This window comes from Notolepis coatsorum, assembly GCF_963971535.1.
Source record: "Notolepis coatsorum genome assembly, chromosome: 15".
Taxonomy (NCBI): Eukaryota; Metazoa; Chordata; class Actinopteri; order Aulopiformes; family Paralepididae; genus Notolepis; species Notolepis coatsorum.
The window spans coordinates 67532615-67556988 of record NC_140179.1 but is presented as its reverse complement, the minus strand read 5'-3'; the positions used below and the strand labels follow the sequence as shown (position 1 = coordinate 67556988).

At 40.9% G+C, this 24374-nt stretch overlaps 1 protein-coding gene across 4 annotated transcripts in view; it reads right to left on the bottom strand.

Annotated features, from left to right (window-relative positions):
• nap1l1 (nucleosome assembly protein 1-like 1) overlaps positions 1-24374 on the bottom strand; it is an 88661-nt gene that overhangs the window by 49865 nt on the left and 14422 nt on the right. For all 4 annotated transcript variants that reach the window (XM_084330437.1, XM_084330438.1, XM_084330439.1 and 1 more), the window contains exon 2: positions 9521-9558. In XM_084330437.1, the coding sequence (XP_084186563.1) occupies positions 9521-9537 (17 nt within the window). In that variant the 5' untranslated portion in view covers positions 9538-9558. The remainder of the gene's footprint in view (positions 1-9520; positions 9559-24374) is intronic.

The following is a 24374-nucleotide window of genomic DNA, read 5'->3' as shown; positions in this document are numbered from 1 at the left end:
CTGGAATATTCCAGAACGTTGATATTCGTCTGCCTATTTATGAATCGTTTTCAAATAAACGCTAGATGATCAATATTATACGTGCACGCAAGCACATTCGGGCCGCGCACGGATAATCGCCGTGTTCATTTCCTCTCGGACTTTTACAGTGAAACCGAAAGAGCCCATTTCACAAAACAGCCTATATCTTCATCAAAATTAGTCTGATTATCCTAACACTGATAACATAGATTCCTTACCCGACATCAGATGGTATCCAACTGGTACATTCCAATTCCTGATCACCATTCGAAAAAATCGATAAGTGTATGGATCCAACGTGATACAGTAGTACACATGATTCCGCGGGGCTGAGAGGCTCCAGAATGAACTGTGGTAACCCCGGCTGGATCAGTGGACTGGAAAATATGGAGTACCGGATTTTTTTCACCATCCATTTTCATTGAGTCCATTCCAAAATCCCTTATGTCATCTGGGAGACGATAGGGGGCGCTTTTTTCCACATATGATCGCCGGCGGCGCTCGGGTAGGCTTGCGTGATGCAATATGATTTCAGATCGCTAAAAAAAAATAAATAAAAAAAATCGGAGAAATCTCGTGAGTGGCTTTCAACATAACTATCGGAAACCCGAGATATCGTGTGTGGCAGTGAAAGTGTTAAGGGCTCGAAATTGCCTGGGTTTTGGTCATATGCTCCCGAAATGCTCCCGCTGTTTGGCTACTTCTATGTTCTAGTCATTGATTTAGTTCAGGGTAATCTAAGATTAGCCGCGGAGCTAACACTAGCTAACTTGAGCTAACGCTAGTTAATCAAGCTCAGAGAGAGATAAACAGCTGACAGCGGATAGTACAGGTTAGGGGTGGACGGTATGGTCTAAAATTTATATCACGGTATAATTTGAAGCATAGACGGTAACGGTATATATCACGGTATCATCGTTTTTGATAAAAAAAATTTTTTTTAATTTTATATAATTTTTTTTTTTTTATAAAATATATATATTATATAATTAGACTTGTACTGGTATTATCTGCGAGACATCGCCACCACGCAACAAGCTCCACTGTCTGTGTACTACGGCCAGGATTCTCCGGAGCTGCACCTGGACCTATACTCTAGTAGCCTCGAGCAGAGCTACGGCCAGGATTCTCCGGCGCTGCACCTGGACCCTATTGTATTGGTATTATAACGTTAGCAAGCCCTCAGCTCGAATACGCATCGAATCAGTGTTATAAGACATTGATATCATGAGCTATCTGTAGCTACTGCATATATAACGTTAATACAACGCCTCAGTGAATTATTTAGTTCAATGGGACATTTCGTTTTGAACGGTGAACTAATTTGCGTTAACGTGAGCTAACAGGTAGCATACACGTCTCTAGTACTAGACTTTGTGGAGCGTTTGTTGATGTCAGGAGCTATCGGTAGCTGGCCGACTAGATACCGTTCGGTTAGACAATGCCCCATCATGTATTAAACTAAAAGTGAATAGTTGACTGGGTCATTTAGTAACGGTAGCTAAGCTAACGTTAGCTCAGGGAGACGCCGACAGCTCCCGTGTCCCGTCCCACTAGACTACTAGACCCGTGTTTACATGCGTGCGGTAGGGGCTGGCACGCCCACTGCGCGAAGCCTCCTAAATAACTTTTTCCAGTTCGCACATATCTATTATCTATGACTAATTCTATCTATTTTTAGGGGCAAATGCGAGTGAAATAGTCGCGCTGTGGTTACATGACGTCATTGCTATTTTAGAGCTGCACTACCGGTTACACGGTATACTCAAAATCCATACCGTAGAGCAAATTCATACCGTTTATACCGTATACCGTTTATACCGTCCACCCCTAGTACAGGTACAAATACAATAAAAAAGCGGGTGGGGGCTGTTGTGTAAACCTTGTACTCTTTAGTTCACATATAATAAGAGACAGATTATTTGCTTGCTCCACCAGTGCACAACACACCAACTCTCGTTACCACGACGCTGTACGGTATTTTCACAGCACTGTCTCAACATTACCGTAAAACGTGAACACCGTTGTGATCCACTCGCTCCACTAGTGAGGACTGGTCTCGCCCTCTGCTGGCACGTGTGTGCACTACACTCAAAACTCTGTTTCACTGTAATAGAAACTGAAGCGCATCTGTGATTTTGACGGTATTGATTTTCAATACCGTCGGGATTTCTAAATACCCTGGTATACCGTAATACCGTCATACCGCCCAAGCCTAGTGTGTATGTGTACGCGTGTCAACCATTCGCTGGCAGAGGGCCTTTGTTCCCTGTGAAGAGTGACACCCTGGAGATGCCACTCCTGTTGGGACGAATGTCAAGGTCCATCCATCAAACAGACAGAGCGCTATCTGAATTGGCCGACAGGCTCCTGTGCGTCCGTCTATCTTGGTAGGAGGCAAGGCAGGCGCCGACCCAAGCCCAGGCGTTGGGGCCGGGCGATGGGCCCAAAATATCATATCGCAATATTTGTCTTACTTTTAACAGTATGTGACAGTGTGGTTTTCCTGTACAAATTACAATGTGATGACATCCATTTTATGTCTGTATCTTGTAATACAAGTCATGGTCCCATTTAAAATAAAAAGTCAAATTTTCTTTTTTAATACTGCTGCAAGGAATCTTTTTTTTAACTTAGAAATATACAGTATGTATTAGGGCTGTCTTAAATACTTTGAAGCTTCGTTCGATGGCACAAGCTTAGAACATTAAAAAAAAATCTAAGTAAAAAAAAAAAACAATTTTTGTGTGTGCGTGTGCGTGTGTGCATGGGGCCATTGGGTGGGGCCGGGGGACAAATACACTGGAGGAAAGTAACCCAGCTCAGCACTGCCCAAATGATATCATCACTATTGCCTGTTTGAAGGATATCATCCTAAAACACATACCAGGGCTCCAGACTAACTTTTTTCACCACCGTCCCAGAACCGTCCCGAAATACAATTTTAACCGTCCCAAAGTGAATGTAACCGTCCCAAAAATCAACTGTTGTTTCTTTACTTTGGTTGTCGTCTATAGTTGTTATTGCCATAAGAAACACCATTCAGAGAAGGGGAGAATAAATTGATTTAGTCAAAAGGCTCCCAGGTGGAAAGATTACACAAGAATAATTATGATTAAAAATATATATAAAAAAAAGTGTTTAACAAGGTGCTAGTATAGGGATATTTGGTCACGGTGCTGTTATAGTCAACCAATTGGAGCCATGTTGATTATTCCTTCCTTAGGAAAATATATTTAAATGTATTTGTATTTTATTTCGTTTTAGTTTTTTTTGTTATTACAAATGTGTGTTTATGGTTGAAAATGTTCGAGATAAATAAAGATCAAATCAAATCTAACTGAATAAGTTATCCCTCTTCTAACAAGAAAGAAAAACGTAGTTTAGCTTTAAACTATATACCGTAATTCCTCTAATAGTAACCGGTATTCAAATACAAGCCGGGTCTCTATTAATGGCCGGGTGCGCTCTTGAGCTAAGCAATTATAAGCCGACCTCCTAATACAAGCCGGGTTACTAATATACTGAGCTGCATACTGAGCTAGTTACTTGATTTCACTTTGAAAACGTTGAAATGACCAGTGACCACCTGTAATTGCACCGTTTACTATTTCATACAGTACTTGGTTTCAATAAATGAACCCAGTACATTTTACTGGGTTCAAACTGACACAAAATGTTGATTTATTCATTATGATCTGTTTGAAAATTAGAAATATAGGCCTCTCTCTTATACATGCCTCCTCCTAATACAAGCCTGGTAACCGCTACAGTTGAAACAAATACAAGCCGGGGTTACTATTAGAGGAATTACGGTAATGTCATTGCGTCCAGAGATTCCATCTTTGATAACTAAAGTAATGACACTTGACTAGTAATGAAACATATCCCTTAGATCGTGCTGTCCTCCTGGTCGATATTGATAACTGCTGCTAAATTCCAGCGGGCCCTCTTCACTGAATATGGATTCATTGTGTAGCTGAAGTGAAGTTTGCCTATAGCCTGTCGTCTATTTCTCCGTGTTCGTTTCGATAAATGTAACGTTATGCCAATTAACTCGCAATGGTAGTAACATTACGCGTTAGTATAGAATCGAATAGAAATCCTTTAATAATCCAGAGGGAAATTCGGCACTACAGAGCAGACTATGTATGCTTACATTGAACAACAATAAACATTTAGGTCAATAGGACTAAAATAGATAATATAATAATATAAAAAATAAGAATAAAATAGTGTGAACTATGGATTAATCAGTGGTCTGATACGTTAGTCAGTAACGTTAACTAGCAATTAGGGGTGGACGGTATGGTCTAAAATTTATATCACGGTATAATTTGAAGCATATTTTTGCCTGATAGGCAGGCTATATAAAGAATGACATCCTCAAGGCATGTAGATTTATAATATTTTAACTTAAAACTAGGCTACTTTTGCGTATCCAGTCATTATATCCCAAATAAAATAAGTCCCAAGTCGAGACTCCGTGCTGCTCCCAACGAATCCCAATAGTATGCAACTGCAGAGCCGCAGAGCAGGGGCGCTTTCACGTCCGGTCACAGGCCCGCTCAACAGCGCCCCCCACCCAACGGCTGAATTGCCAATGGCTGAATTGGAGTATTGCACTGTGCAGGCACAGCTGTCCAGCTCTGCGGCTCTGCAGCTGCATGCTTCTCGCAAAATCCAGCATCCAGCTCCCGCTGCCCAGCCGTCGTTATCAGAACACTACACACATATCATAATGTTCACAGCAAACTGTAGTTGATCACCAGGTATGTTTTATTAACGTAGAATAATTCATATATATATATATGCGCACACTGACAAGTCGGCTAATTGACATTTCCTGTGAAAAAAATTAAATCCTCTCCGTCCCGTTTGCGTCCCAAAAAAGATTTCTGTTTGTCCCAAATCAATATTTGATAGTCCCCGGGACGACGGGACATCGTTAGTCTCGAGCCCTGACATATACACCTACATGCCTTGTAGAATTACACACATAAGAAAGAAAGATACTGGGATGAATAAACAAAATAGGAAATAAAATGTAGAAATGCATGCAATACATAAATAAATATGAATCTCCATATATGAAATAGAACATTTAGATAAGGTGCTACTGAGATGTTTGTGAGTTTTTTTGTGGAAGTAGCCCTTCTTAAAAATGCATGAACATTCACTGATAATTGGTCTGTAGTGGAGTCTACAAGGTCTACATTGCCGGACCATGTAGAATCCGGACCTTGTAGACTGACATAATTCTGTGCATAGTTTAGTCCAGTGGTTCTCAACTGGTCTAGCCTCGGGACCCAACATTTTCCTTAGTCATTAAGTCGCGACCCAACATTTTGAACCACTATGATTTATGTAAAAAAAAATATATATATTTGCAGTAATATGCAATCTTTCAAAACATGAAATAAACACAAAAAGGTGCAACAAAGTGCAACTATTGCTAAAAACCCAATGAAATAAAATAATAATATAAGCTTCTTAGCAGATTTCTTAGCTTAACATAACAGACCTAAGTTTGGGGGAACTAATGGGATAACTGGGGTTGCAACAAAAGTGCAACTAAGGGTTAAAAATAGAGTTGTTCCGATACCGATACGAGTATCGGAAAAGCCGCCGATACTGGCTAAAATGCTGGTATCGGTATCGGCGAGTACCCTCTAATGCTGCGCTCCGATACCATATGACGTAATTTATCAACAACACTGGTCTGTTGAGTAAGCATTATAAAACAAACGTGTGCTTAATCGATTAAAGTGTCAATGCCATTTGTCATTTTAACAGCAGATACTTTCTTAAATGTCATCGTCCCGACAGAGCGGTGTTGACGGAGAGCTCATGGGTTCGCTTGGTGGCTGGTGTTATTACTATTAGCATTGAACAGCTAACCGAAAGCTAGCTTTAACATTACCTTGGCTAAAGTTGGGGCTATTCATATAATCCAGCAATAATGGCTGCAGACCTGCAAGCAAAGTACAGCAAGTTGGCAAAGGAGTATTCCAAGTTAAATCACAATGTCACCAGTAACGTTACAGTCTTCTATGGTCTTCCCATATACCGGTAGCTCATGCTAGCTAACGGTAACGTTGTCATTGCACAATTGCACGTCGCGTACACAATTAATGACATGTTGCGGACAGCCATATCGGCGACAATGTTTAGCTTTTAGTGCCAAATGATAAGAGTCTGAGGCGGAGTCTCAAAAGAGAATGTTGAATATTTATTGTGCAAAAATCACAACAGATCCGACTGCTACTGAACGGAGCCTTGTAGACAGACTGAGTAGGGTATATCTGCAGAGCCAGTGGGTAGCGAGTGCAGCAACGTATAATGTCCGTGTGGATCATTGGAGTAGGGTATATCTGCAGTGCTGAAGCCCCATACTCATTGATTAATGATACTAATACAAATCTATACAATCACCTGTTGTTGAATAAATACCATTACTTTCTAGTTATGACTAAAAAACAGTATATATAAAACAGTATTTGTTAAAAAAAAAAAAAAATTATATTTATAAAAAATTTATATAATATCGTTTTTTTTTTTTTTTATGTATGCACTGGTATCGGATAAATATCGGTATCGGCCGATACCCAAAGCTTAGGTATCGGAATCGGATCGGAAAGGAAAAAATGGTATCGGAACATCTCTAGTTAAAAACACAATGAAATAAAATAATAATAATAATAAATAATATATCCTTCTTAGCAGACTTCTTAGCTTAACATCCCAGGGAACTAATGGGATAACTGGGGATGTTGTTTGCTGCTGACAAGAGTCTCAAAGTCTGGGGTGATGGTAGACAAAGCAACTCTCAACTCTGAGGTCATGCTCAATGTCCAATCTGTTCCTCCGCTTTGTCTTCAGCTGGACCAGAACTGAGAAGCCACTTTCACAAAGATAGGTAGTGAAAAAAAAAAAAATTTAAAAAAAAATCTTTTTACACACACATCCACTTTTGGGTCGCGACCCGCCAGTTGAGAAACACTGGTCTAGAGTGATATTAGACGCATCCCAATGGCCGCCAATGTGTTAAAAGACATCCTACTGTCTCATCCCAGACATCTCTTCCTCCTGAGCTGTGGTTGGTTTACCAGGCTGCTTTGAATGCCATGCCTGGTGGGGAAGGTATACTGTCCCTCCTTCCCCTCTGTCTCTCTCCAATCTGTGTCTCCTCCTTCACTCCCTCCGCTCTCTTACTCTGCCTTTCTCTCTCGCAGTCTCTCTCCATCCCCCTCCTCTTTTTCTCCTTCGCTGTCTCCTCTCCCCTCTGTCTCCATTCCCTGTCTCTTTGTCTCCCTCCCTCCTGTCTCTCTGTTCTTCCTCTTTCTCTCCCTCACTGCCCTCTCCTCTGTCTCTCTCTCCCCCTTCTGTCTCCTCTTGTCTTGCTCTCCTCTCTTCTCTCCCTCCATCCTATGTCTCATTATTTCCTTTCTCCCTGAAGCTGGGAGGTATACTGTCATAGATCCATGCAAAGGTATGGATTTTTACTATACAGTTGTCCATGATGTACAAATATTTTAAAATAAAGAAATAAAAAATTCAATATACATACTAGGGCTGACCTTCAAAGTTTTTTTTGGCAATCGAAGCTTCGGGGCCGAGCTTCAATTTTAATTCGAAGCTTCGAAAATTTTTATTTATTTTAAATTTTATTTATCTTATGTTGTGGGACTTGTACAGCACTTTGGTAAACGTTGTTGTTTTTAAATGTGCTCTATAAATAAAGTGGATTGGATTAATGAATTAAGTAGCCCCTTTCGTGACTGTGACGCAGCCAACAAGGTTTCACTCAGCTGTGTGATTTAATTCAAGGTGGATCGCTGTTCGTCGTTTGAACAACTTCAGATTTCATGGGAACTACCAATCCCCCAAATCAAGAATGTTTAAGATGAATGAATGAAGTAATATTTTGATTATTTGAAATATGGCCTGCGTTTCTCAACTGGTGGGCCGCGACCCAAAAGTGGGTCGCGGGGCCATCTTGAGTGGGTCGCGGATGCATGTTAAAAAAAAAAAAAGGATTTTTTTTTTTTTTTTTTATACTTTTTTTTTTCCACTACCTATCTTTGTGAAAGTGGCCTCCTCAGCTCTGGTCCAGCTGAATAAAATTAGAGGAACAGATTGGACATTGAGCATGACCTCAGAGTTGCTTTGTCTACCATCGCCCAAGACTTTAAGACTTGTCAGGAGCAAACAACATCCCCAGTTATCCCATTAGTTCCCTGGGATGTTAAGCTAAGAAGTCTGCTAAGAAGGATATATTATTTATTATTATTATTATTATTATTATTATTATTATTATTATTATTATTATTATTATTATTATTATTATTATTATTATTATTATTTTATTTCATTGTGTTTTTAGCCCTAGTTGTACTTTTGTTGCAACCCCAGTTGTCCCATTAGTTCCCCCAAACTTACTGTAGGTCTGTTATGTTAAGCTAAGAAGTCTGCTAAGCATAATTATTTATTATTATAATTTTATTTCATTGTGTTTTTAGCCCTAGTTGTACTTTTGTTGCAACCCCAGTTGTCCTATTAGTTCCCCCAAACTTACTGTAGGTCTGTTATGTTAAGCTAAGAAGTCTGCTAAGAACCATAATTATTTATTATTATTATTATTTTATTTCATTGGGTTTTTAGCCCTAGTTGCACTTTTGTTGCAACCCCAGTTATCCCATTAGTTCCCCCAAACTTAGGTGTGTTATGTTAAGCTAAGAAATCTACTAAGCATAATTATTTATCATTATTTGATTTCATTGGGTTTTTAGCAATAGTTGCACTTTTGTTGAACTTTTTTGTGTTTATTTCATGTTTTGAAAGATTGCGTATTACTGCATTTTTTTTTTACATAAATCATAGTGGTTCAAAATTTTGGGTCGCGACTTAATGACTAAGGAAAATGTTCGGTCCCGAGGCTAGACCAGTTGAGAACCACTGGTTTAGAGACTATGTAAATCTGTTAAGATTCTAAGCACTGTTTGCATGCATTTCTCTCTGCAAACCAGCACTTTAAAAACCTGGGTTGAAAAACATCCCAACATGCATCAGAGGAGGTCCTTCGGTGGCTCGGCAGACACGTCACACGGCCTGCCGCTACAAGCACATCATAAGTCAACACATGCAGCAAACTGTTCCCTGCTAATGCAGTAAAAAAGGCAAACCACCTTGTCAGTCATCTCTCGAGCCACTGGGACCAACAGAAAGGGAGGAGAGCGAGCGCGAGAGAGAGCGACGCAGCCGAGTGAGTAGGTAATGACCGGGCGCAGGACCGTTGGGCACTTCACACTACAGAAGGTTAACCTTTTACTATTGCACTACAGATAGTAAAGGGTTAACCTTCTGTAGTGTGGTAGTGAAAGGGTTAACCCTTTGTCATGTGGCAGTGAAAGGGTTAACCTTCTGTAGTGTGGCAGTGAAAGGGTTAAGCAATATGTAGATTTTTTTTTGTGTGTGTAGCAAACCAAGGTGTACTTACTTGTCAATGTCTGCCATGTTAGCCGATGTGGAGTGATGCTGTAGAGAGAGAGGAGAGAAGACGTCGTTAGTTCAGAGAGACGACGCGGAGAGACTGGAGCAGGTGCGAGAGCCGTTCCGGTGAACGAACTCTGACGAGGGCAGCATTGCCGTTGAAAATAGGGATGTTCCGATGGGAGCTGGTCACGGCATATTTTAAATTGATGATGGCTACAGGGCTCTACGCTAACCTTTTTCCCAAGGAGCACATGTGCTCCTAAATGAAAAAATTTAGGAGCACACAAAAAGATTTAGGAGCACATTGAAAATATTTCAAGTAACATTTTTAATTTTCTTTTAATAAATGTATATTTGTACTGTGCGTGCATGTGCAAACGGGACACACATTTGTGCAATAGCACATACCACCAAAGTCACTGGCCCACTGTGTGCATGTGTGTGTATCTGCGTGTGCAAATGGGAATGGGACACAGACATTTGAACAATTAATTAAGTGATTAATGCCTACTGTGGCAAAGTTGTAGCCAACAACTAGGCCTAATAAGAAAGGCAGTGACATTAGAGCTGCCGCGGTATTGATTATTTCCTTACCGCACAAATTTGCAAAATATTTCCTACCGCCGCGGTTATTACCGCATGCACACAAAAAATAAAAAATAAAAAGTTTGAATGCATTTTTTTTTTTAGTAGTAGTCTACTCTTTATAGCATATAGCCTGCCTCTAGTCTAAATGTCTATTTTTAGAGGATGACTTTGCAGCATGAATATTGTTTGGGATTCGGCAAGCACGCATTAGTTATTGAAAGTGAAACACGGATTCGAAGTTTCCACTCTGGTCGTGCGCCGTTCACTCGGTGTCGCGGGCAGGGGTGGTTACCCCTAACCCCCCCGACCCTTTCTTATTATTATTACTATAAAGTTACTACTTTATAATAAAGGCATTCGTTTTGTGGCATTAACATTATATAGTTATACGTTCAATAACATCAGCGTATTTACCGGACAATAGCAAGGCAAGCAATACTCTATTCATATCTCAGTTCCTTTCTTTGCTCAGAGCGTGCTGAGTTGTCCCATTCTGCGGTCTGTTAATAAAGTTTTCAATCAGACAAGTGTATAGAACGAAGGGCTTTTATTATAACATTCGTTGCAGACAGTAAAATCATTATGTCTCGTTTAGTACTCCTTAGGAGCGATGTAGTCCACTCCGGCGGAGAGTTAAAGCTAATGTTATTAGCCGTGTTGTGATGATCTGACATTCAGGAAGTAAAAACCTAATACGCGCTTGCCGATTGGTGGTAACACACTGCATGACGCTACAACGTGTGACGCGTCTCTCTTCTGACCAATCAGTGGTCTGCAATGTTTCACGTGACTTTTCTGGTACCCAATAGGGTCGCTTGGAACCTCGATAGATGAGTAGGGTATATCTGCAGAGCCGCAAGCCCAACGAGAGGAGGGTAATTTATTATTATTATAAAAAACAGCGGTGACGCGGTATTCAGCCTACTCTGCGGTGGCCGTGATGTAACAGCGATACCGCGGTAATGCGGTAATCGCGGCAGCTCTAAGTGACATTGAACAAAAAGGAGACACTGGCATTACCACCAGGGCCATCAGTAGAGGGGGGAGCTAGTGTTGCTCTTCTAGAAAAATAATCCTTTCAGGGTTGCCTATTGAAATACTGTACACCTCCAGTACAGAAACATTGTTTATGAGTTTGCGTGTCAGGTAGACCATTGATTGACAGTAGATTCTGCCAATTACGTCACACCGCTTGCACTCCGGCCGTCCGGCGCTGCAGCTGGACCCTATTGCCCACCTCTGCTGTTGATAACGCTAGCCAAGTTAGCTGTACACACATACACAGTGGGCCAGTTACTTTGGTGTAGGGGTGTAACAATGCATCGCAATGCATCGATCCTAAGGGGAAAATTCAACTGCATCGATTTGAAAATGTTAGAATCGATTATCGCAATTTTAATGTTATTCTCATGTCAGTTACAGCCAACACAACGACATACGCTACTGCATCAACGTTATGATTAACAAAGCAAGGCATTCGTTTTGTTGCATTAACGTTATATTACTATTGCTATCGATACATCTAGGTGTTGTCAAATCTATTGCTATTGGTAAGACTAGAATATTACATTAACTTAATGTTACTTGTGTCTCGGAAAACGCTGGCATATCGCAATGGCGGACTTTCAGGAAGTAAAAGAGAAAATGAGAGCTTCCGATTGGTCATTTCCTTTTTTTTCTTTCTTGAAACCAGTCACGTCACTCTACTGTGATTGGACGGTTGGCTTGAGTGCAATGTGGGACTTGTAGTTTTTGAACGATTATAGCGGAGAAAAAAGCACGATTGAGGCTGTAATCTTCACTTGCACGCCGTGCGAGTAATCTTCACTTGCACGCCGTGCGAGTAATTGATTTTTCCGTTTCGCACACACATATTTCTAGGGGCATATGTAAGCAATATGGTCGCACTGTAGAGCCCTAGGCTATATGAAGCCTGATGGAAGTTCTGATCCTTTTCTGTTAAAAAAAAAGGAATGAAAACCATAAATGGGAAGCTGTAATGTAGGCCATTTCTTTCTTTAAGCAGAACTGTTCAATTACTGAGCATATTAGGGATGCACCGAAAATTATCGGCCGAAAATGGTTAAAAAGGCTCTTTCGTTTTAGCACCGAAAATATATCACCGAATGTCAAAGAACAGGGTTACGTAACGTTCGTAACCTAAAGTGTTGTTGTGATGACGTAATCAAAACATGCAACGTGCAACGTGAGCAGCTAGGCTGCTCTTCCTGCATTCTGCAGCCTGTGATAACTAACTCCTCTTGGGAGTCACGCCGTTTCTATTTAAACTCTGCGAGCAATGCATCCAATAAATGCATCTTTAATAGGGATGTCCGATATTATCGGCCGACCGATATTATCGGCCGATATCGGCAGTAAAATGTGATATCGGAAAATATCGGTATCGGTTTAAAAAAAATTAAAAACAATAACAATATTGCATACAGTGAAATTATTAGTTACCTGAAATTATTCCGTTTTTTTGGGGGGGGAAACCCTGCATATATCGGTATCGGTTGATATCGGTTGATATCGGTATCGGAAATTAAGAGTTGGACAATATCGGAATATCGGTATCGGTAAAAAAGCCAATATCGAGCATCCCTAATCTTTAACATGCTTGATATCCTCGCCATTACTATATGCCCGTCGCGGTTAAAACCTTTTGAACTAACGTTAGCGTTAAGCTAGCTAACAATGCTTCCATTCCTCTTTGACCCGTCTCTCGTAAGCTACGTCATCCCCGCTAAGAGTCACGGGAGATGTAGTAATACAACAGTCGTGTGTGTGTCTTTATGCAGATCGTTATGCAGATTTAAAGCACCTTGGCTTTGTTCTAAATGCACTTTGTTGTAGTTATCCTACAGAGAAAAGAAAATGCACTTGACTTTAATGCACATTTTGTTGTATGCAAAGAGAAAATGTTTAAATTGTACAATCTTTCAGCAGTCAGTCTGGAATTAATGTATGCATTCAAAAGTGCTGAATAAATGTTTTATGGGCCCATAATAGTGATTATTAATATTATTTTAAGTTAAGTTTTGCCATAATCATGTATTTTGCCATAATCAGGTAGCTAAAAAATATTATATATATATTTATATTAATCATTTTCGGCCAACATTTTTCCATTCGGTGCATCCCTAGAGCATATCTTACCTGCATTTGACTAACTTTAATATACTTGAAGGCAAGTGTGCACTGTGCTGCTATATCATCAAGAAAAATACAAATATTGGATCAGGACTCGGTATCGGCAGATAATCATTCAAATGACTGATCAGGAGTAGACAAAACCTGATGGGGACATCACTAGTTGAAATGTTGGGGTTTTGTAATGTCTTAATAAACTGTTGCCAACACATTTACAAGCGATGAGCCCATACCGATGGAAGATACTTTACATCATTAATAAGTCATTATGTAATAATTATAGCTCTATGCATGATGCTCGACTGAATCAGTGACGGCGTATATACAGGTTTAGCCCAAAGATTCCTTAATCTACCCCTGTTATACTACTCCCATATAGGGGGGGGGGGAGAGAAGCTGTGATAGCACTGCCAAAGGTGAAATACATGAAAACTCAGATAAAAAGGAGATATACATTTATGTCAACATGCAAGTTCACTGACTAGCTAGCTACTGTAGAGCTACTGTTTCAGTACATCAGAGGAGCACACAGCCGACCAAAATGTTTCATCACTCATCAACAACAACAACAACTACGAACATATTCTGCTACAGGCAACACTAAAACTACAAACATATTCTGCCACAGGCAAGACTAAAACTACAAACATATTCTGCCACAGGCAACACTAAAACTACAAACATATTCTGCCACAGGCAACACTAAGGTAGAGCCATATGAAATCCGTTTTATTTTTTTCCAAATTCCATTATATTTTTTTCCAAATTCCGTTTTTTTTTTTTTTTTTTTTTTTTTTTTTTTAACGGAAACGGCGTTTTTACGGGGTGAAACCGTAAAAAAGTGAGACCACCTTCCAGGGTGGAATTCCTAGAAACGATAAACCTTTGCGCCATCATCTAAACTGTCAAACCGCATAAAATGATGACGAAAGGGTTGTCAAGGCTCTCGTCGCGCGTACTGCTTACATCACAGGCATGCGCCAGTAGCCTAGAAGTGTAAACAAAGCATGTCTGATTCTATCCATGGCGATCACCTGAAGGCTACATTGGCAGTACTTTTAAATACACACGAATCTGTCCCGCGGCTATCACAACTATTAGTACTGGACCCACTGTCTGTGAGTGACTCTGCTTTGGTCCAATCACATTCCCCACCCACAGTCTGCGAATCAGAGGCAGAGTAGGGCGGGTCTTCACAGCACGTCATGTAGGCCTGCCGCGATAAGCAATAAATCGATTAATTGCCGCGATAATTAAAATTAATGCAATGATTTTGACGGGCGCGATTAATTGCTATTTGCGCGTTTGTTTTAATGAGGCGGAACCAGTAACCCTCGTCAGTCACTCCGTGTGGGGGGCCGCTGGCCTTACTACAGAGCACAGCACGGGAGCTCCGTGGGGCACTAGCAACGCTACATTTCTCAATAGTGTTGCTCCTTTTAACCAAATAGCGTTCTTTGTAGTGTAACGTTAGCTATTTTTAGACCCAAGTAGTTACTCGCTACTGCCCGGAGAAACTGGACTGCTAAATAAAGATTAAAGATCTAGTGTTGATGCTCATTCAATGCCAACAACATTAGCTAAATAGCTAACAAACGAAATACAACGTAGCTACAACACAGAATAACGTTAATACAATTACATGCATCATTGTTTACAATGAACGGGTGGGACTAGTCAAAGGACTGGACACGGGGACAAGTTAAACATGAATAAATTTATTATAACAGGTAATCGAGTTGCGCTCCCGTGCCTACGCACCACAGGTAGGGATGGGAATTGATAGGATTTTATCGATACGATTCCATTATCGATTCTGCTTATCGATTCGATTCTTTATCGATTCCCTTATCGATACCTGATCAATTTATAATTTAAATAAATAAATTGGAAATGCAACAGAACTACATTTAGTCATTTAGCTGACGCTTTTATCCAAAGCGACTTACAAGTTCTGTACGACAAGCCATCAGGAAGGGCACAACTCTATCAGCTGAGCAACAATGTTCATCAAAGTGTTGAGTGCTACAGTGTAGGTTAGTTTATTAGGACAAGTGCATGACAGTACGGTTAGTTAGGGTTAGATATATTTTTTTTTATTCAGATAATGGTTGAAGAAGTGCGTCTTTAGTCGACGGCGAAAGATTGGACGTGATTCGGCTGTCCTAACTGGGGTGGGTAGTTCATTCCACCATTGTGGGGCAAGGACTGAGAATAGGCGACTTCTCTTTGATGACCCTCCCGGAGCTCGGATAGGAGTAGGTCTGAGGCGGCCAGAAGATGCAGAGCGTCGGGGTCTAAGCTGGTTAGAATAACAACATGCAACTTGACATTTCTGATTGTCATTTATTGTTGAGCCCCCATGTCAGAAAAATACAAAAACTGTAAAAAATAAAACATTAACTATAGCCTACACTTAAATAAAATAATGTATTTGAGATTCTCTTAAAATGTATTTATTTTTTTATTCTTAAACGAATTTAATCTATTGAATAACAGGTTGTTATTCCTCTGACTTCTGTCTCTCACTCACACTCTCTCTCACACACACACACACACGCACACACACACGCAGAGAGAGAGAGAGAGCTCCCTCCCCGGGCCCCTGTCCTTTAAAGTATTGGCTTGTGTTGCTACACGGACACATTTGTATGTTGCACCATGGTACTTCCTGTCTGACGGACTCAGAGTAGACTAGTAGAGACTTAGTAAACAAACAATCCGGCTCTTATTATATGTGAACTAAAGAGTACAAGGTTTACACAACAGTCCCCACCCGCTGTTTTATTGTATTTGTACCTGTACTATCCGCTGTCAGCTGTTTATCTCTCTTTGTGAGCTTGATTAAATAGCGTTAGCTCACGTTAGCTAGCGATAGCTCCGCGGCTAATTTTAGCTCACCCTAAACTAAATCAATGACTGTTCTAAAGCATTCAAGTAGTTTTCACTGCACATAGAAGTAGCCAAACAGCGGGAGCATTTCGGGAGCATATTACCAAAACCCAGGCAATTTCGAGCCCTTAAGGAATCAAATAGAGTCTGCCATGGCTACATGCTAACGTAACGTTATTGCGCAACTGTAGGCAGCGATAAGGGAATCGAAAGTCACAGGAGCCACACGGTTCCAGGCATCGGCCAACGGGAACCGGTTTTCGATTCCCATCCCTAACCACAGGGCTATTCTATTCTATACGGCTTTGACGCTTCCTCCTCATCGTTGATTGCCTGTAGTAGCTGCATCTAACGTTAGTAGCTAACGTTAAAACTAACCTAAAGTTAGTTGCTCACCAACAATCTCAACATTTGTTTTATCATTAGCTCAAAAACACAGAAAGCGAACCGCGTGAGACAAGTTGGCCGCTCATAGATGCTGCTAGGATAATAACAACAATACTTCCGCTCCGGTCGGTGGGCTTCAAAATAAAAGTCTAAAACACCGGAAAAGACGGAGCGGTGGGCTTCAAAATAAAAGTTTTGGGAAATAAATTTCTCAAAAAAAAACTCTAACCGGTCGCAATAATATCGCTTATCGCGATATTTTCGGGGGCAATTAATCGCCCAGCAAAATGTGTTATCGTGGCAGGCCTAACGTCATGTAACATATGCGCCAATCGTGTGACAGCGAGGCTCCGTCGTCTCGAGTCGTTACAGTCGTCTGCACGCAGAATTCCATCCCAAAACACTAGTCTAAACGCAAAATTAAAAGTAAGACGACTTTTGCGGTTTCTGTTCAGACTCTCTCCGTCTAAACGTAGCCTAAAACTACAAACATATTCTGCCACGGGCAACACTAAAACTACAAACATATTCTTCCACAGGCAACACTAAAACTACAAACATATTCTGCCACAGGCAAGACTAAAACTACAAACATATTCTGCCACAGGCAAGACTAAAACTACAAACATATTCTGCCACAGGCAAGACTAATACTACAAACATGAACATATTCTGCCACAGGCAACACTAGGACTACAAACATGAAAACATAACAGAAACTATCTGCTGCCAATGTACAGTAATGTAAAGCCCAAGAGAGAGAGACAAGCCAATCGACAGTGACCTTATATACTTTATTGTGAAGATATGTACAGAGCCAAACATGTCCACTACATAAAGCTGGAGATTCAGCATTGGGCATGACTCATACCACCTCCCTAGTCCTACTGACAAAGAGGCTCCCCTCTACGCAGCCTGCCTCCTCCTGGAGCTTTCCCCTGGGGGAGATGGATGACCAGCGAGGGACAGGAGAGATGCACGTAGACAGACAACCAGAACCATAAGACAGCAAAGGCAACAGATCATGACCTGGAACAGACACTGGTGTCAAAACTCGCAAATCGCTATGGTGGCTGTAACTCAAACCCAAAAGACTTGTGGTAGCAGCTTATGGATCGAGGGGAATTCTGCTTGTCAAATGAAACCGAACGCCAGGTCTGCTGTTTGACTTCGGGGGTATGTAATGTTATGAGAGTGGATGCAAAACCAAGGAGGATGAAAACAGTGCTCAGAAATGGTGCAGTGGTTAGGATTAAGGCTGAACAATTTATCAAATTCATATTGCCACATAGGAAAGGATGCAATATCTATAGTCAAAGGATTTTTTATACACATAATAAAGAGGGAAAGTAGGCGGCTGGGTGGCGCAGTGGACATTGCGCTAGTCACCAACGCAAGAGACACCGGGTTCGAATCCGCCTGTCGGCGTTGCCTCCGGCTTGGGCCGGCCGCCATACTAACTCAATTGGCAGAGTTAGCGGGTGGAAGTCGATGGGTGGTAATTTGGACGTTGTGGACAGCGACTCCTACAGGTCGGTTGGGGGACGCCTGCACAGCAGAGACAGGAAATGGCGGGGGTAGTGTGAGCCTCCCACACGTTACACCTCGCCAATGAGTCCGCGCTGGCAGGTGAAAAGATGTACAGGCTGCCTCCTCATGCATCGGAGGGGACACGTGATGTAAGGCTTCCATCCTCCCTACAACCGGCCAGTGGGGGGCATATGCGAGCAACGTTCAAGACAGGGGAGAATTGGCACAGCGAAATTGGGATGGGAGAAATAGAAAAAAGGAGAAAAAGTGGATAAAAAAAATAAAGAGTGAAAGTGAGATTGATAATAGTCATGCACTTAAACACTAGGCCTAGGCTATTGTTGATTGGTCATCAGTGAAACTCATAGAAATCAAGGCATTCCCACAATATGCTTTTAATCTAGGCCTACATAAAAAGAGGGAATGTAGGTTCTAAACTTTTCTAAGACTTTACCTTAAAATGATATTGCAAGTTAGGCCTATATCTCTATACTAGGGTGGCAGGACGGCCTAGGGGTGGAGAGGTTAACTAGTACCAACAGCTGGGTGTATTACACCTATAGTGCCCACCTTATCTACCCAAGTGAGACTGCACCAAGAGTGCTGCACTGAAACTGAACCAGAGGCGCTGCACTCAGGGAGCGAAATTAACTTTTTGACTCACCGGCCAGTGGCGGGTAGATGGGAAGAATCTACCCGCCAAGCATATTTCTTACCTGCCAACTTTTTTTTGATAAAAAAAATATTATTATTTTATATAAAAAAAAATCTTTTTAATAAAATATATATATTATATAATCATACTTGTGATTGTGTTATCTGCAAGACATCGCCACCTCGCTGTCTGCAAACAGCTCCACTGTCTGTGTGTATACTCGAGTGGCCTCCAGCTCCAGCAAGGTTTCTCCGGCGCTGCAGCTGGACCCTAAACGCTACATTCAGCATGCAAAAGGATTCTCCTGCGCTGCACCTGGACCCTAGTCAGCAGCGATGTAAGCCAGGGACACGAATACGCATGTTGTTGTAGGACATTGATGTCAGGAGCTTTCTGTAGCTACTGCTGGATGGCGTTGGGACAACGCCTCAGTGAACTATTTAGTTTACTGCGACATTTCGTAGTGACTAGTGAGCTACCTAGCCAACAGAGGTATTATGCACTGGACTATTGCTGGAGCATTTGTTTATGTCGGGAGCTATCCGTAGCTAGCCGGCTGGATAACGTTACACAATGCCTCATGTATTAAACTAAGTGAATAGTTGACTGGGTCATTTTGTAACGGTAGCTAACGTTATCTCACGGAGGTCCCTCTGACTAGACCAGGGGTGGCCAACCAGTCAGAGACTAAGAGCCACAAAAAAATGACTGTGGTACCACAAAGAGCCACACCATATACCAGCGTTTCTCAACCTTTTTTTTCAGTCACGGCAGCCTTCATGTGTTTATAGGTCTCACCCTCTGGCCTCTGAAGTTGCTAATGTCTTTTTTATTTGGGCCTCACAGGGTTAAAAGTACCCTGTGAGACCCACGGTTGCAAAATTACAAAATCACTTTTAGCCATTTAAAAAAATAATGTTTATTTAAAAAATGTTAAAGGGGAACTATTTTACTATTTCTTTCACTATTTGGGCACTTTTACACAATTCCTGTGAGTCTATGGAACACCTAGGTTTTTTTTTTTTTAAATGCATTGTTTTGTATTTCTAATCAAGTACTAAAAACCGCATTTTTCTACCTCAAGATCTTAAGCCGTTTTGAGGCTGGGCTCCAACCACTGTGTGGCCTGGTGCCAACTGCCACATCAACTGCCACATTATTATGCAGCTGAGAAATCTCTGACATCACAGATATGCACATTTTCAGATGACTCAGTTCAGTGAGGGTGAATATTGTGAGAGGAGAATTGGAAGAATTCGCCAATATGAGAATTAGAGACATATCCTATTAATATAAGTCCACATAGCTAAGAAACAATGGTAAACACTGAAAAAAGCCATTTATAAGATAGTTCCCCTTTAAGCACATGTATAGTCAATTGGTCCTGTTGTTCAGCCTCACAATGCTATTTGATAGTAAATGTGTTTATATGTCCCACCCTCTGGCCTCTGAAGTTGCTAATTTCTTTTTAATTTGGGCCTCACAGGGTTAACCTCTTAAGCCCGAGATATACAGTAAAAGTGTATATTTTCAGCATTATGTTTGTTTACCAATTATTTTAACTGTTATTAGTGAAATATAAGATTATAGAAATCTCAGGGCATCGAGTCGGAAACCGGCGCATATTGACAGGAGGAAGTGGCACAGCCAAAAGTGAGTGTAGTTTAATTTCTCTTATTTTTTGGGATTATCTCCCACAAACCTGAACGTTATTGCCATAAAACAGAACGCAGTTAGTAGGGGTGGGAATCACCAGTTTCATCATGATACGATATGATATCGATTCTTTGGACAACGATACGATATTTGCCGATATCACAAAGTCTCTCACGATACAATACGATACGATTAGATTCAGGTGCCTGCGATCGATATGAGATGATATCATATGCCCATTTAACACAATCGGTAACATTTAGATCAACAAAAAAAAGGTAATGAAAATATCATTTGACATTTGTATTTTTGAGCTCTTCCAGACATTTAAAGGAAAATCAATCTATTGTTTTTAATACAAATAGACCTCCTGTTCACTGTAAAGTGCCACGTTTTTATATATTGAGCTTTAAACTTTAAGCTACATTTTTTGGAACTCAAAACTCACAACCTCCCTCTCCCAAACCGTTCCTACAACAATTTGTTGATGTTGCATGATCATGTATAGGCCTACATTTATTATGTATTATATTGTTTATGTTTAAATAACATTTAAACATCAAACTCCTCTGACCTCATCTTGTCTTTCCAAAGACGCGCGCGCACACACACACACACACAGAAAGGGAGAATGCTATGCTGTAACATCTACACACACGGAGCTACTGCTGTTGTTCTTGGGCAGATATGAGACTCGCCACAGGATTTTCAAAATAAGAGTATCGATATGAATCGATCTTATTACATCGCATCGATCCGATTCGATTGTTGATAATTACATCGATGTATCGATCTGGATCGATGTATCGTCCCACCCCTAGCAGTTAGTTTCTCTACCTTTCTGTGAACGTCTTGCAAAAAACGGTGTTGCAATATGATGAAGAATGGTGGAGAAATTTACATTATAAAAAAGATGGCAGAATTCAGTACTGTATCTACAAAACCTTCTGTTTAATCATCTTCCCTTTATTCATTTGCTTAGATTTTTCAGGTCTGGTCAATTTTAGCATGGTGTTATTTACAGTCAAAGATAATTTTTTTTTTAAATAGAATTGATATTCTCCTTTGGTTCATTACAATTTACTCAAGCCTAGTAACAGACACACTATTTCTGACACTGATCCATATATGTCCCTAGATTCAGATACCAAGAACATGCAAATGGACCATTTAAAAAAAAAATGTAAATGTTTATTCTACGTCCTTATGGAATGAGTGACATAAAAAAAAAAGTAAAAAAAAAAAAAAAAAATGTAATTTTTTTTAATTTTTTTTATGGATGGAAGAGCCGCACATTGACGGGCAAAGAGCCGCATGCGGCTCGCGAGCCGCGGGTTGGCCACCCCTGGACTAGACTAATGTCACGGTGACTGTCTGAGGCAATAGCCTCTGTTTACATGCAGGCATACAGAAACAGGTGGGAGTATAGGAGCAGCAGCAGCAGTGCGCGGTGCGCTGCATGTCTGTGCTGAGACAGCGAGTGAGAACTCTGCTAAAGAATTGGATCACGATTTTCGGTTTTCACATGACTATTTGATTGCCCGCCACACGGCGGTCAGACCTCTCAGTGGGAGGCGCCAAACGTAAACTGAACCAGAGGCGCTGCACTGAAACTGAACCAGAGGCGCTGCACTGAAACTGAACCAGAGGCGCTGCACTGAAACTGAACCAGAGGCGCTGCACTGCAGTTGAAAGCAACTAGGAGGGATATCCTAAAAAACGAAATTTCAAATCGACTTACTACAAAATCTGCTAAAATAGTGGCAGTATATTTTGTTCATATTGTAAAAAGTGTCCCCCTTCTGGCCTGAGAACGAAATCCCACCAGAGGTTCTAACTAACTTTAATAAAAATGTATCTACAGTACAGATGTACCGATGGGCAGTCCAACTGTAAAAGGCTTCAACACGTTTAGCCTACTTGTTTTGGACAGGAAAATTACCATGCATCGAAAACAATGTTGACACAATAAACCATAGTTGCAGAAAAGCAATGTTGTTGACACAATAAACCATAGTTGCAGAGCAAGTTAGTCCCTTGATTAAACAGACGAGGGGGGGGGGGGTGCTTTGGAGAAGTTATTCTATTGATCTGTTGATGCATGGGGTCATTTCTTTGTATCGTATTATAGATTTAGGCCCAGTAAGAAATATTACTCCGACCCAGATAAATTACATAACTAGCAGTTTCCTGATGCAAATGCATAGGTTGTCGTCTTGACAATCTGGCCAACACACAGACCTATATCCCAAATGACATTTCCCCCTAGTCGCTACTCTTGTATTTTCCCCATGTTACCAAATTATTAGCAGCCGAAAAATGCGATAACATTTATTAAAAAAAAATGTAAACCAATATAATACATTTAAAAACTAATTTAAATACATTTGTGACTTAATATCTGGGTTTTTGAGTAGGGCTGGGTTATCGCCACCAATTTCCCATCAATTCCATATTGATTAGGTTAGGGCAAAAGTATCTCGTGTTTTATTATAAATTCAATGCCAATTTTGCTTGAATATAATTAAAGATTAGAGGACTAACGCTGTAAGTTGTACAGCTCCATCGGGTGCATTATTACAAATATGTTTACATTAACTCATTGGACGCCAGACCAGATGATAGTCGGGTTAACTCGCCATCGCTTGAGCGCCAATCATGAGTATAGTCGGGTTTTAATCGTTATTTCTTTTATTAGCGATAACCATTCATTTTCATCCATCCATGGGAATGGGTCTGAGCTCGCAAAAGGGCAAATACCGCCCCCTACGCCTTACGGCTGGTATTGCACTCCACTGGGAATGGTATAGTTTTTTTTCTGGGACGATCCAAGCCGTGCGGGCGTGGTTTAAATAATCAGGCGAGGTAACCTGTTTCAACGATAGATTTGCGAAGCTGCCCCCCCCCCCCCCCCATATGCAATGCTGTTGAACGTGGCACCTCCGCGCCCATTACTTCAAATGGCGATAAGATAATTAGATTATTTCTTTTGCATTACATCAGATACAAGGTAAGAACATTATATATAAATTTAGTCGTTGATCTGATATGTATTTCTACCCGATCGACGCTGTATCTGTGTGTATGTGTGGCTGTTTTCCGTTGGGTGGGAGGGGGGGGGGGGGAGCGGCTCGCCGGTCTAAACGGCATTGCATGCGTGCACGAGGAAGGATAATAATTATGATCTAGCGTAGGGCTGGGCGATATAACGATAACGATAAATATCGCGATATATTTTAATAATCGATATCGAATATCAAAATCTAAAAAAAAAAATCGAAAAATCGTTTTTTTTTTTTTTTTTTTTTTTTTTTTGTGACCTGCAACAGGGCAGTTTTAAAACCAGAGACAGTGGACAGACTTGTCTTTCTTGCCTGCAACTTAAAGTAATGGCTTTGCTTGTCCAAATGACAATACTGACCAAATTAAGATTTATTTTTCTCTTGTCCATTTATTTTGTTTGCTTTCTAATTTAAAATACAGTTTGAAACCGTCTGTACCAGGGTTCGAAATTAACGGGGGCTTGGGGCATAATGCCCTTGAAAATGGAGAAAATGCCCTCGAAACTCAGTTAAGGGGGGCACTTAATGCCCCCGACAGTTTACTAATTATATATATATATATTTATCCGGTAATGGATCGTCTGTGTAGCGTACGGTTCAGATGACGCGCAAATAAAAAAAATCATTTGGCGGAGCCCGGGGAGCCGGTGTTCTGCACTGACTGCAGGCAGCAGCAGCCCGTTGCTAGTCAGTTTGTGTAAAAATGGCACGCACAATATAAATCAATCTTCATTATGACTTTAAAAACATAGCCATTAACATTACATAGGCCTACACACATCTTGCCATATCGTTAGCAGTTTGTAAACACAACGCACGTTTTAACTATTGTAGCCCGACGCAGCCCGCAAGCTACTACTGTACAGTCAATGAAATGTTACCGTAGCTACTAGCTAGCATAGGAGGAAATGGGAGTCGGAGAGGCGCGGTGTTTA